Source organism: Pristis pectinata, chromosome 11 (assembly GCF_009764475.1).
Source record: "Pristis pectinata isolate sPriPec2 chromosome 11, sPriPec2.1.pri, whole genome shotgun sequence".
Lineage (NCBI taxonomy): Eukaryota > Metazoa > Chordata > Chondrichthyes > Rhinopristiformes > Pristidae > Pristis > Pristis pectinata.
Window position 1 is genome coordinate 39,462,959 of NC_067415.1, and position 12,361 is coordinate 39,475,319.

The 12,361-nt window shown below is 39.4% G+C and overlaps 1 protein-coding gene across 2 annotated transcripts in view; it reads right to left on the reverse strand.

Moving 5' to 3' along the window:
- Nucleotides 1-2,125: 2,125 nt before the first annotated feature.
- Nucleotides 2,126-12,361, reverse strand: part of pdcl3 (phosducin-like 3) — a 250,137-nt gene continuing 239,901 nt past the window's right edge. For both annotated transcript variants that reach the window (XM_052026771.1, XM_052026770.1), the window contains exons 3-6: nucleotides 11,934-12,024; nucleotides 8,438-8,581; nucleotides 7,609-7,817; nucleotides 2,126-3,332 (exon numbers count right to left, since the gene is read on the reverse strand). In XM_052026771.1, the coding sequence (XP_051882731.1) occupies nucleotides 3,193-3,332; nucleotides 7,609-7,817; nucleotides 8,438-8,581; nucleotides 11,934-12,024 (584 nt within the window). In that variant the 3' untranslated portion in view covers nucleotides 2,126-3,192. The remainder of the gene's footprint in view (nucleotides 3,333-7,608; nucleotides 7,818-8,437; nucleotides 8,582-11,933; nucleotides 12,025-12,361) is intronic.

Consider the following 12,361-nt stretch of genomic DNA (forward strand, 5'->3'; position numbering starts at 1 on the left):
AGATGAAATGATGATGATGATGACAAGATCAAGTAGGTTTACCTTTCATGCAATCAGCACCCGCAGCAGACGCTATCTGTTCACTCTGCCCTTCAGTGCTTGGTCAGCTCAATTGGTAGTGGTACTTCTTAGAAACATTGAAGTTTCTCTACCAGAGTTCCTTATGTGCCTTGTTACTTTCAATGTTTCCAAGTATCGTTCAAAACAGAAGGTATAGTTCCTTAGACACGAGTAGCAATCCAGTTCACTGGTCAGGCTCACACAAGTAAAACAGCAATGAAATTTTGGCATAATTGACCATGATGGGCTCACAGATGAACACAATGTTGTTCTTGGCCAATGAACACCAGTGCTTTTCCTTTTCACATCACCAGTAATTTTTATTCCATCTCTTTCCTGGAGGCATTGAATTCATTTAAAATGACTCCACAGATGCCATTCAGCAATTATCTAAATGGGCATTACTTACAGGCAGTCCCTGGTTACAATAGAGTTCAATTCCAAAGAACTATTCATAACTGGAATTTTTTGTTGATGGAAATGAACAGAAACAGTGTGTGGGAAGGGAAATCAAAGGAACAGCTGTGACAGGGACACAAGCAGGCACTGGAAAAGCAGCCATCAGCCCACCTCACTAACTTGGTGAGTGAGGGAGCAGGTGAGTCTGCTCAGCACTCACAGCTCTGCTCGACTCGACCCAGCCCCCAATTGCTTGGAGGAGTTGGCACGTGGAAATGCCCCATTCCCACCCAGCAGAAGATGCTTTAGCCCCTCAGCAGCCAGCAAATCCATCCCCATTACAGACCTCTGAACAGGTGGCACAGGGGTTCAAGTCACTAGTATCACTGCCACAGCACACAGCTGCATGGTCAGGCTCTAACCTCACTGGCCAACTCCAAATCACCTGACTTGCCTCACACATACATGGGAAGCTCTGCTGTGAAGTAAGAAAAGCTTGTTTCAAAAATTGTTTAAAAAATTCATGGGAAAATTTTTATAAAGTCAATGATTCATAAGTCAGCTCATTCATTTGTAGGGGTGTTCATAAGCTGAGTGTTTGTAATCTGGACAGGGCCTGTATCTATGAGCATCAACAATGTATTAAGTCTCTCCTACTGATCTAGAGTGGGTACTTGCATTTGAATTGTCTAATATACGAAATATTCTCTTCCAACAGAAGTCATTCAATTGTGCTCAACAGTGGGTTCATCCACAAGAACAACCTTCACCCCAACATCTGCACTTATCCAGGGGTCCAATGCCATTATGATTTACTCAAGAAACCAACCAATACACAAGATCATTAGACCTAGCAACTCCCCAGATACATGTTGAAGCACCATTGATGTCTGTCTGTTCTCAATCTCGATTTTTGATAATGAAGGAAACTAAATTGATCCATAGTTCTTTACATTAAGTGTAGAAATATGCTGAAAGAGGCCATCTGTAGCATTATCCCACCAGTAAAATTTCCTTAGCAATAATAATTTTAGTGTATATGAACTCCTTAAAATTGACATTTACTCCTCAGTATATTTAACTTCCTTTTTTAAGCAGTCCCTTAGGTCTAGAGGAGTCTGAGAGTTGCAAGGTGACTGATGAAGCCAATGTAGGGGCAACAGACTCTGTCACAGGTGGGGCAACAAGCAGCTTACAGTGCAGACAGACACACAGTTTGGAAGTTGGTACACTGCTTCTGCTGTTTATCTAATTTTATGATGTTTTAGAACAAATATATTAGTGAACAGTTATAAGCAGAAAGATTCTGCACAAATTTCAAGAGCTTTTCCACAGAATATATTATGAAGGCAGTTTAATTATGATTTCTGAATGTTAAAACAAAAAGCAAATATTAAAAAATTATGCAAGATTAAAAAGCCAGAATTTGAGTTCTATTTTTATTAAAAATTAGATGCTCGGGAGTTTCCTCTCAAATTGCACTATTAAGCACAATCTCCTTGAAGTCAGCACAACAGTGCAAAAAGAAAAAGGATTTCTAAACATAAATTGCACTTAGCATAAATAATTTCCTTTTTTCCCCCCCAAATATGCCTAACACCGTTACTTTTGAATCAATCATTCACCTTCAGAAGTTTGCACCAAATTAGTTAGTCTACAAGGAGGCTGAATAAATTAAGCTGATTTAATGTATGCGAACACATTAATAGCCAAGCTTTCTGAATGCAATTTTTATATTTACCAGGAAACTCATTGCTATGGCTCAATCCAACTAGAAAACTTTTTTTAAAAAGTCATCATCAGTATTTTAAACAGGTTACTCAGCAAGTGCTGAATTGACAATGATATGAAATTACAAACACTAAACAGGTTAGGCAACATCTGTGGAGAGAGAAAGCTGGTTAATGTATTTGATTAATGACCAGTCATCAGAACTGTGAGAAGTTTGGAATAAATTGCACAGAAATGAGGGAGAATGAAGGGGAAGGTCTGCGATATGGTGGGGACCCAAAGAGAATGAGCAATGTAAGTGGTGGTGTTGCCAGCTGAGACAGTGGTAAAGGCTCTCAAATAACAAATGTGGCTGGAGAAATCTGAAATTACCAGAGGAAGAGGGGAAAAAAAAATCTGCTCAGAAGAATTTATTTCTGTCTTCTGGTAACTGTAGATTTCATTCACTTCCTTCAGACTCACACTTTGTTTCTCATGCACCTTTACAACTGTCTCTCAGCTGGGCAGCAGCAATATTGGTAACTCTCCTGGCCTCCATCCCATCTCAGAGCCTCCCTTTTGTTCTCTCTCCACTTTTTTTGCAACTTAAAATTTGCTTCATTTCTAACTTTTCCCAGTTCTACTGGACAGTTATTGACCCGAAACATGACCCATCTCTCTCTCCACAGATGTTCCCCAATTTATCTGCATTTCCAGATTTTACTTTGGATTTCCAGCATCTGCAGTATTTTGCTGTTGAATGATATAAAGTCCTTATTTCTTATGATAAACTAATCTTCTGTAATTAAGTAAATCAGACTTTAACATTTCTAATATTTGTTAATTTGTATTTTAAATTCCCTTTTAATGTGTTGCCTCATTTTGCTGGTTCATTTTGCAGATTCTGCATTCACCAGTATGCACACTCATGGAACAAAAACAGGCACAATTTTGGGTGCACTTTATATCAGAATTGCTTGACAACACCCTCATCAGAAACTTTATCCCACAGCGCTTAAACAACTAATCTTCTTCTGAATCACTGTTCGTTGTTGGAGCATTAGTCCTGATGGATGACATCATTCTGTCTTCAATTTGTTGTCTTGGGTTTTCCTCCAGTTCAGTTTTGATTGCACCAGAACGTGACAGCTTCCATTCCAGTTCTTCAATGAAAATGAAAATTTATGCATTGAAAAAAAATGGTAATAGAAAAATATTTGTTATATTATTCAATTCAAATGCTTACACTTCCCCCACCCCTCCCCTACTCCCAAACCACTCCCCTCCATAACTAATAAGGCATAAAGACTACGAAATTATATTTTTTCCATTGTTACAGCACTACATTGACTATATGCAGCACCATACATAGTCAAATGCCTTATCTAATAATGCACCTGATGAACAGCACACTTTAAAGCTTACACATCAAAGTGGATTGTAACAAAAATCTCATCCTTTATGTTCAAATTCATCTTGATCACAGGTATGTTCAAGATATTGTGCTTCTCGAATCACCATTCTCATTGCATCCCAAGATCCATATTCAATGCCATCTATCAACACACATATTCTTGATTCTCTCACTCCATCTCGAGCAGTCCTGGTCTGCAGTTCCACTTCATCTTTCACCACATTTGGTGTTTCGACTAAAGACTTCTCTCCTTCCTTTCAGACATCAAAGATCACAAAATTCAGCAACACTTTAATTGTAATACTCCCCTTGATCTTTCTCCCCCTTCGCTTTCCTATGAACCCATCTTTTCTCCATCCACCCCTTGCTGATTTTTCACTTTCCCTCCTGATCTAGTCCACTCAGATTCTGAATAATCAGACCACTATAGAGGCTCCATCCTCATCCAGCTATATCCCACCAGGTATGAAGTTGAGCTCTTCTTCTGCCACCTTCACCTCTGTGCTCATTTCTTTGAGCAGAAATCTTCACCTGAGTGAGGACCATTTCTCCGATGTCCAGGATTCCTAATACACCCAGATCCCTAATTCTAGCATCTTATTTTCTCTGGATTTAACTACTAACTGCCAGTGATGTCTTTATATCTCAAGTTTTCCACCACATTTACTCATTCTAAACTACTTCCTTCTGAACTGCAGCATTCTGCTCACCAAGGGACTGATCCCAATATTGTCAAACATTGTTGACAAGGCCATGCTGTTGTGGTTTGGTGTACAAACTTCTACCTCATACAGACAAAATGTTACCTCTTGGACATCTCCTCATTACCTCCCAGTGGAACATGACCTCAGCACACTATCACTTCTCAGTCACTGACCTCATTTACTCAGGAGATCCTCCCCTTACAGTCATCAGCTTCATGGTCCCCTAAACTCACACAGCCCCTTCTAGCTCCTCCCCAAGATCTACAGGCAGACTATCTTAATAGACCCAATCTGTCAATTTTTGTTCTTTCTTTCTCCCCTTGTACAGTCAATTCTCACTTTTACCAGTGACACTGATGCCATCCTATTCCAGCTTTTCAGTTTTCTGGTCCCAACCAGTTCACCTTCACCTTGGATATTCAGTCCCTCTACATGTCCATCCCACACCAGGATGACCTGAGGGCCCTTTACTTTCTTGAACAGAGGTACAACCAGTCCCCAACAATCACAAAATTTCCTGGCTGAACTTGTTCTCATAACCACCTACTTTCTCAAAGTCAAAGGTGTACCTAAGGGAACTCACATGGGTCCAAATTATACCTGTGTCTTCATGGATAGTGGAACACTGTTTCAATCTCACTCAGGCTCCATCCTCGCCACTTTTCTATTACATGTATGGTCACATTGGTGCTGCTTCTTGCATATGCACAGGACTCTCAGATTTCATTGTTTGCCTCCAATTTTCACCCTGCTTTATTTTTCATGCAATTTATATCCAATTTTTCCCTTCCTGACCTCTCCAAATCGGTTTCACATAAACATAGAAAATAGGAGTAGGCCATTCAGCCTTTTGAGTCTGCTCTGCCATTTAAAACTATTATGGCTAAACGTTTCTTTCTTCGTACCCTTGATACCTTTTGCATCTTGTGGATATGGGATAGATCAGCAACTTATATTCATTACAAGCCCAGACTTCCATAGCTATCTTCAATACACCTCCTCCCACTCTGCTTCCCACCAGGACTCCATTCCTTTCTCCCAGTTTCTCCAGCTCCATATTATGTATTTTGATGACAAGATTTTCCACACCAATACTGCTGAGATCTCTTTTTCCCTAACCATGGCTTACCTCTACCATAGTTCACAGGGCATCCACCCTACTTCCCACACTTCCACGTTCAGCACCTCTTCTCCCAGCCAGAATAAGGACAAGATTCCCTTGTCCTCAATGTTCACCCCACCAGCCTCCACATTCAATGGATCATCCCAAATAATTTCATCCACCTTCTACAAGATTCCACCACATCTTCCCCACACCTCTTCTCTATGTTCCAAAAGGTACAGTTCCCATAACTCCCTGATTTGCTCTTCCATCTCCAGCAACGACTCCCTTTTCACAGTACCATCCACCACAGAAGATGCAACACCTGCCTCTTCTTCCCCTTGAATCTTCCAGCACCCAAGTAGTCCTTCCATGCAAAGCAGGAATTCACTTGCACTTCTTCCAACACTAGTGTCTTGCATCTGTTGTTCACAATGCAGTTTCCTCCCCACTGGAGAAACCAAATGCAATTTGGGTGACCACATCACAGAACATTCCATTTAATCTGCAAGGGGGAACCTGGGCATCTAGTTGCCTGTAACTTTAATTCTCCATCCCACTCCTGATACCAATTCTTAACCATTCCAACAATTCCCAGTGTAAATTTGAAGGCTAGCATGTTATCTTCCATCTAGGCTGAATGCCAGCTCTTAGATGATCCCAGGGATCACAACCTCACAGAACTTGCAGTTAAAAGATACTTTGAATATGGTTGAAGAAGTCTTTCTGGAGCATCCTTTCTCTTTGAAATGCTGGCTTATGGAAGGAGTTCATTTGCCAGAAATGCATGACACTTTTATGATGATTCATTACACCATAGCATGTGCAGCAATCGCAAGGACATAGAACACAAAACCATTTTTGCTTTTCTCGCAGAAGATCACACAACTGCTAAAATGGCCTAAAGTGCCAGCATAAGAAAAACAGGAAGTAATCAAAAGGTGTGGCAGAGCACCTGGATCCACCCATCACCTGCCAGCTCTTGCACCACCCCTTCCCCCCCACCCCCCCCATTGGCCATCTCCCCTCTTTTTCCCAGTCCTGATGAAGGGTCTTGACCCGAAACGTCAACTGTCCATTTCCCTTCATAGATGCTGCTTGACCCGCTGTGTTCCTCCGGCATTTTGTGCGTTGCTTAAGTAATCGAAAAGTGCAATGCTCTTCATATACTTGGGAAGTCTCAGTGTGCTTTACAAACAATTTGTGGAAATACAGTTATTGTTGGATGTTGACAAATTCAGGAACTGACTTGCACCAAGTAGTTTATGACAAACAGCAAGCTAGAGAAAAGCTGAACTGCTTTTGGTGTGTTAATCGAGGACAAATATTGACCAGTATCCTGAAAAACAAAAACTACACCATACAGAAGGTCTAATTTATTGGAACACTGTGCTAAGTGTTGACTAAAGCTATCATCAACTATGACCAAGAGAAAACTGGCTTACTATTAGCATTTTACATTCCATTGAAACATTCATTTTACATTGTATTCCATGAAGTTTATTGCTTCATCAATTACAGATACACAACCTCCCTTCCCATAATTTAGTGACTAATTACATAGCAAGAGAAATAAACGAGTAAATCACATAACAATAAAACTTGGGAGTGGATCTGATACTGAAGTCCAGGATTATTGAATGTACAAGTTGGTGAACCACCCAAAAAGGGGAGGTTCTTCTAAAGGATGGAAATAATCAGATTCTGATTCACAAGAGTGGAGTTGCTTACTGAAGTACTCCAGAGGTGAAAGTTGGCATCATTTTTTTGTAATTTCCAATTACAATTCAGATTCAAGGCAAAAATGGTCAAATCTGCAATGAATATTAAAAGAGGATGGCTGAAATTTAATATTGTGAACACATAAAAGACAAGGTGGTAGAGAAGGATGTCTCTCTGCAAGTATACCATATGTATTAAGTTTCTTGTGGATTGAGCAGAGGAATGAAGACCTACTGGAATGCTTGACAAGCCTTTCCTGGGGTAATCTCTGCTCTTCAGAGAAGTGGAATCATTCTGTGGGAGTAATGTTACACCCTCTCCTTATTTGTTCTCTGGCAATACCATTGGACTGATAACTGCTAAAATCTGGGAAGTCAAATGTTCAGTTATTTTAGATTGAAAAATCTGCAAAGATAGAGCTCACAACTTTCTCCAAATGATACAACTCAATGATTTAAAACAAAACTTTGTACAACTCAATTTAGTTAATCACTTACCATCTTTCGTTAAATTCATGCCTCCAAATACTAAGGGTCCAACATATTGTACCTTGATATCACCATCTCGATAAATAAAGACCGTTGGGAGGTTCCTATCTGGATAGTTGGGTATGCAGGTTGTGGATATAGCTTTAATAAATTTTGTCTCTGGGAACTTCTTTGCCAGTTCACTTAGATGCCTATTTATCAAGGCACATATAGGTATCCTAGTATGTACAAAGAAACAATCAGAAAACAGCAAAACCATACAGCAGGATAATCAGCAACAAGTTGTGATAAGTCCACATTTCAGTTAAGGCTATGAGCTAAAGTCTTAAATGTTTTTTTAAAAATTAATTCTACTGGATTGTCACCAATGAGGACTAAGCTGTGTGAACCAAAATAATTTATATTGTATAAAGTTCAAACACCTGTAACATTTACTGGTTACAGTCTGCAAGAACAGGTTTTAAAAAGAATTTCTCTTCATGACATGTCTGTTGAGCAAAGTAGAAGTAGGAGAAAACAAGTTACACATTCAGGCACAATTGTCTACAATATTCTGTCCATAACATTTATACCAAAGAACTGAAAAGGTATTGCCTTGTGTTACATTTTGGTTTTTAAAAAAGGGAGTACACCAACAATTGTAGCTATAGGCTACAGCACGTAAGACTGATGATTATTTGTAGCTTGCAGTTCTGCTCTGAAAAATACAGGCATCATACGTAAACATTAATTGCTCTTAACCACCTCATTTTAGTAGCATATAGGGATGGACTACACAAGCTAGCATTACCAGAACATCCACATCTTGAGAACTAATAAACAAAAATCTAAAACTCACCCTTGCTTGTAAAGGTGCAGTATTACCCACAGACCCTCTCCAGCTTTAGTTACTTCCTGTACATATTCTGGTCCAGAAATTTCCAAAACTTCTCCAAATACTTTTTTCATCTGTTTTGCCTTCCATTCAGCTAGTCTTTGTTGCCTAGAAAAGATTAAATCATTAATTAACTAATGAATCATTATGCCTTAGTAGAGAGAAAAAAAACCACCCAAACAATGAAGTGCATGTGATATGTGATATTTAAACCTAGGATAGCCAAGTCTATCATGAACCTGAGCATTTGGGCACTTCTGATATAGCAACCACATTCCTCTATTAACTCCAGCCCCTACTACACCCAAAAGCAACTCAGTCTTTGATGCTGGCAATCTAGTTCAAACTAGGTCTTCCTCTTCTTTGTCTGTTAACCAACCTTCATGCTGCCAGGGCTTCTGGTTACATGGCCAACCATTGCAACTTTCTTCTGGTTTCAAGCAAGGATTTGCATTTGCCAGGATTCTGAAACACTGCCTTTAGGAGGTCTCAATTCTCCTTTAGTGAATTGCTTGGTCTCTAATGCATGGGAAGAATGTTGAAATGATAAAAGCATTTACTTTTCATTGTGATTTTCTTTAGCTTTGCTTCAACTTCTTTAGTAATGACTGCTCTCACTTTTTATACTTTTTCTGATGTAGCATCTTCTGTGATGGTTGCTCCAAAATAAATAAGTGTTTCTTCTTTTAGCTTCTCATTGTTAATATTTATCATTGCTATTGGCAAATGTTATTACTTTGCTCTTCTCCACACTAATTTCCAAACAATCTCTTTGTAGCCTTAGAGCTTATTTGCTTAAACTTGTCTGCAATTCCATTAAACAAATGCTATACTCAGAATGAAGGTAGTAGTAACTTCTCATCCTCCAGCTATCTTTTTCTATGAATTTCTCCAAGGCATCTGAAAGGGGTATAAACTGAATAGACATGGTGACAGTAAGGCAGCCCAATTGTCCTACTGATAGAACCATAGAACACTACAGCACAGAAAACAGCTCATTCAGCCCTTCTAGTATGTGCCAAAACTTTATTCCGCTAGTCCCATTGACCTGCACCCAGTCCATAACCCTCCAGACTTCTCCCATCCATGTATCTATCCAATTTATTCTTAAAACCTAAGAGTGAGCCTGCATTTACCATGTCAGATGGCAGCTCATTCTACACTCCCACCACTCTCTGAGTGAAGAAGTTCCCCCTAATGTTCCCCCTAAACCTTCCCCCTTTCACCCTAAACCAATGTCCTCTTGTACTTATCTCTCCTAATCTAGGTGGAAAGAGCCTACTCGCATTTACTCTGTCTATACCCCTCATAATTTTGTAAACCTCTATCAAATCTCCCCTCATTCTTCTACTCTCCAAGGAATAAAGTACTAACCTGTTCAATCTTTCCCTGTAACTCAGCTCCTGAAGACCCGGCAACATTCTAGTAAATCTTCACTGCACTCTTTAAATCTTACTGATATCCTTCCTATAGTTAGGTGACCAGAACTGCACACAATACTCCAAATTTGGTCTCACCAATGTCTTATACAACCTCACCATAACATCCCAACTCCTATACTCAATACTTTGATTTATGAATGCCAGGATGCTAAAAGCTTTCTTTACAATCCTGTCTACCTGTGAGGTCACTTTCAGGGAATTATGTATCTGAACTCCCAGATCCCTTTGTTCCACTGCACTCCTCAGTGCCCTACCATTTACTGTGTATGTCCTACCTTGATTTGTCCTTCCAAAATGCAACACCTCACACTTGTCTGCATTAAATTCCATCTGCCATTTTCTGGCCCATTTTTCCAGTTAGTCCAGATCCCTCTGCAAGCTTTAAAAGCCTTCCTCGCTGTCCACAACGTCTCCAATCTTAGTGTCATCAGCAAACTTGCTGATCCAATTTACCATATCAGCTAGATCATTGATATAGACAACAAACAACAATGGCCCCAGCACAGATCCCTGAGGCACACCACTAGTCACAGGCCTCCAGTCTGAGAAACAATCATCCACTACCACTCTCCATCTTCTCCCACACAGCCAATTTTGAATCCAGTTTACAACCTCTCCATGGATACCTAGTGCCTGAACCTTCTGAACTAACCTTCCATGTGGGACCTTGTCAAAGGCCTTACTTAAGTCCATGTAGACAACATCCACAGCCTTTCCTTCATCTACTTTCTTGCTAACCTCCTTGAAAAACTCTACAAGATTCATTAAACACTATCTACCACGCACAGAGCCATGCTGACTATCCTTAATCAGCCCTTGGCTGTCCAAATACTTGTATATCTGATCTCTCAGAACACCTTCCAATAATTTACCTACTACTGGTGTCCCTTAATGTTATCAAGTTGGACACCACAACTTGCATAATTATGGTATAATGCAAAACTCCTAATAAGTAACTTGTTTGTAAAGTGCAATTTGCTACATGCTGCAAGTTGTGTGTGTGTGTGTGTGTGTGTGTGTGTGTAAATAAAAATCAGAGATATAATGCAGTGTTTGGTGGTTTATGGCATCAAAAGGTTCTTGCACAATTATCATATCAAAGGATCATCAAAATCAACTTAGTGAGAACTGAAACAGACAGCAAAAGTGTTTCCAGTAAATGAAACCAAGAGAATCATTCATCACCCACCTAACCATCAGCTCAACTTGCTACACCATTTATATTTTAAAAATGGCAATCATCATTAGTTTGACCATTAATTTGATTACATTTCAGCCAATATTTAAAGGTAAAGAAACAGGCAAAGAACAACAATGTAGTTAGTTAACAGAACAAAAGGAAAGTAACCTTTCATTTTCATAGCTCTTTTTCACCGCTCCAGGACATCTCAAAAACACTTTGGACAGCCAAAGGCTTTTTGAACTGTGGTCAATGTGTAAAGCAAGAAGTACAGCAGCCAATTTGTTTGCAGCAGCCTCCCAGAAACATCAATCAGATAACGACCAGCAAATCTGTTGTGTGATATTGGGAATCACTGTTCTTTTCCAAAATAACAGCATGGTATATTTGATGTCCACCTGAAGGGGCAGCTGAAGACTGCATTTAACGTGTCATCCTAAAGATGCACAGCATTGCATTGGCATTAAATTGAAAAAGAAATGATTAATTTGCAAAAAAGAGATAAAAAGATCATACAAGCAGGAGATCTTACCTAAAATAATTTAATTGGAACTATCCAATTCCCAGCAACAATCCATAAAATGATTGCCATTTCCTGTACCATGCATAAAGCACCAACATAAATGTTACATTGTGCAACATCCCCACTCTTTAGCCTTTGGGAAAACAAAAGCCATGCCAAATATTGATAGCAAACAATCAAAGTAAAAGAGATTACACACCAGGACACTCTCGTGTCTGCTTTAGTTAATGCGCTCAAGTTTGCTGAACCTTATTAAAAGATGGATCTGCATTTATTACACCCTTGCATAACTTTGAACATCTTCATGTTGTTTACCTGTACATCTCAATGGCTCTTTCATCTTCCTCAGCAAATTCATCCTCATTCTCTTCTAGCTCATCCAGAGTCATGTCTTCATACCTTTTAACTGAAGGAAGAGGAGTCATTAGTCATACTGGGAACCAGACATTTAAAAAGAAAATCTGATGAGCCACTTAGCACATGTAAAAGGACATTTTTTTTTTGCAAACAGAAATGGCAAACTTAGACATTCACAGAGGGAGCAGTCAGAACCACCAAGATATGTTCACACAAAAATGATTAAAACAATGGATTGTTACTTGGTTGATTGTAAAGAAAAGTTAGAGCAGCTATGCAGCTTAAGTTCTGTGTGACTGAATTTCATCCTTTTACTTCCGATTTCAATCCAACTCTCCAAACCACTGTCAGTGAAACACGAAAGTGAGCAATTTACCAGCAAACAG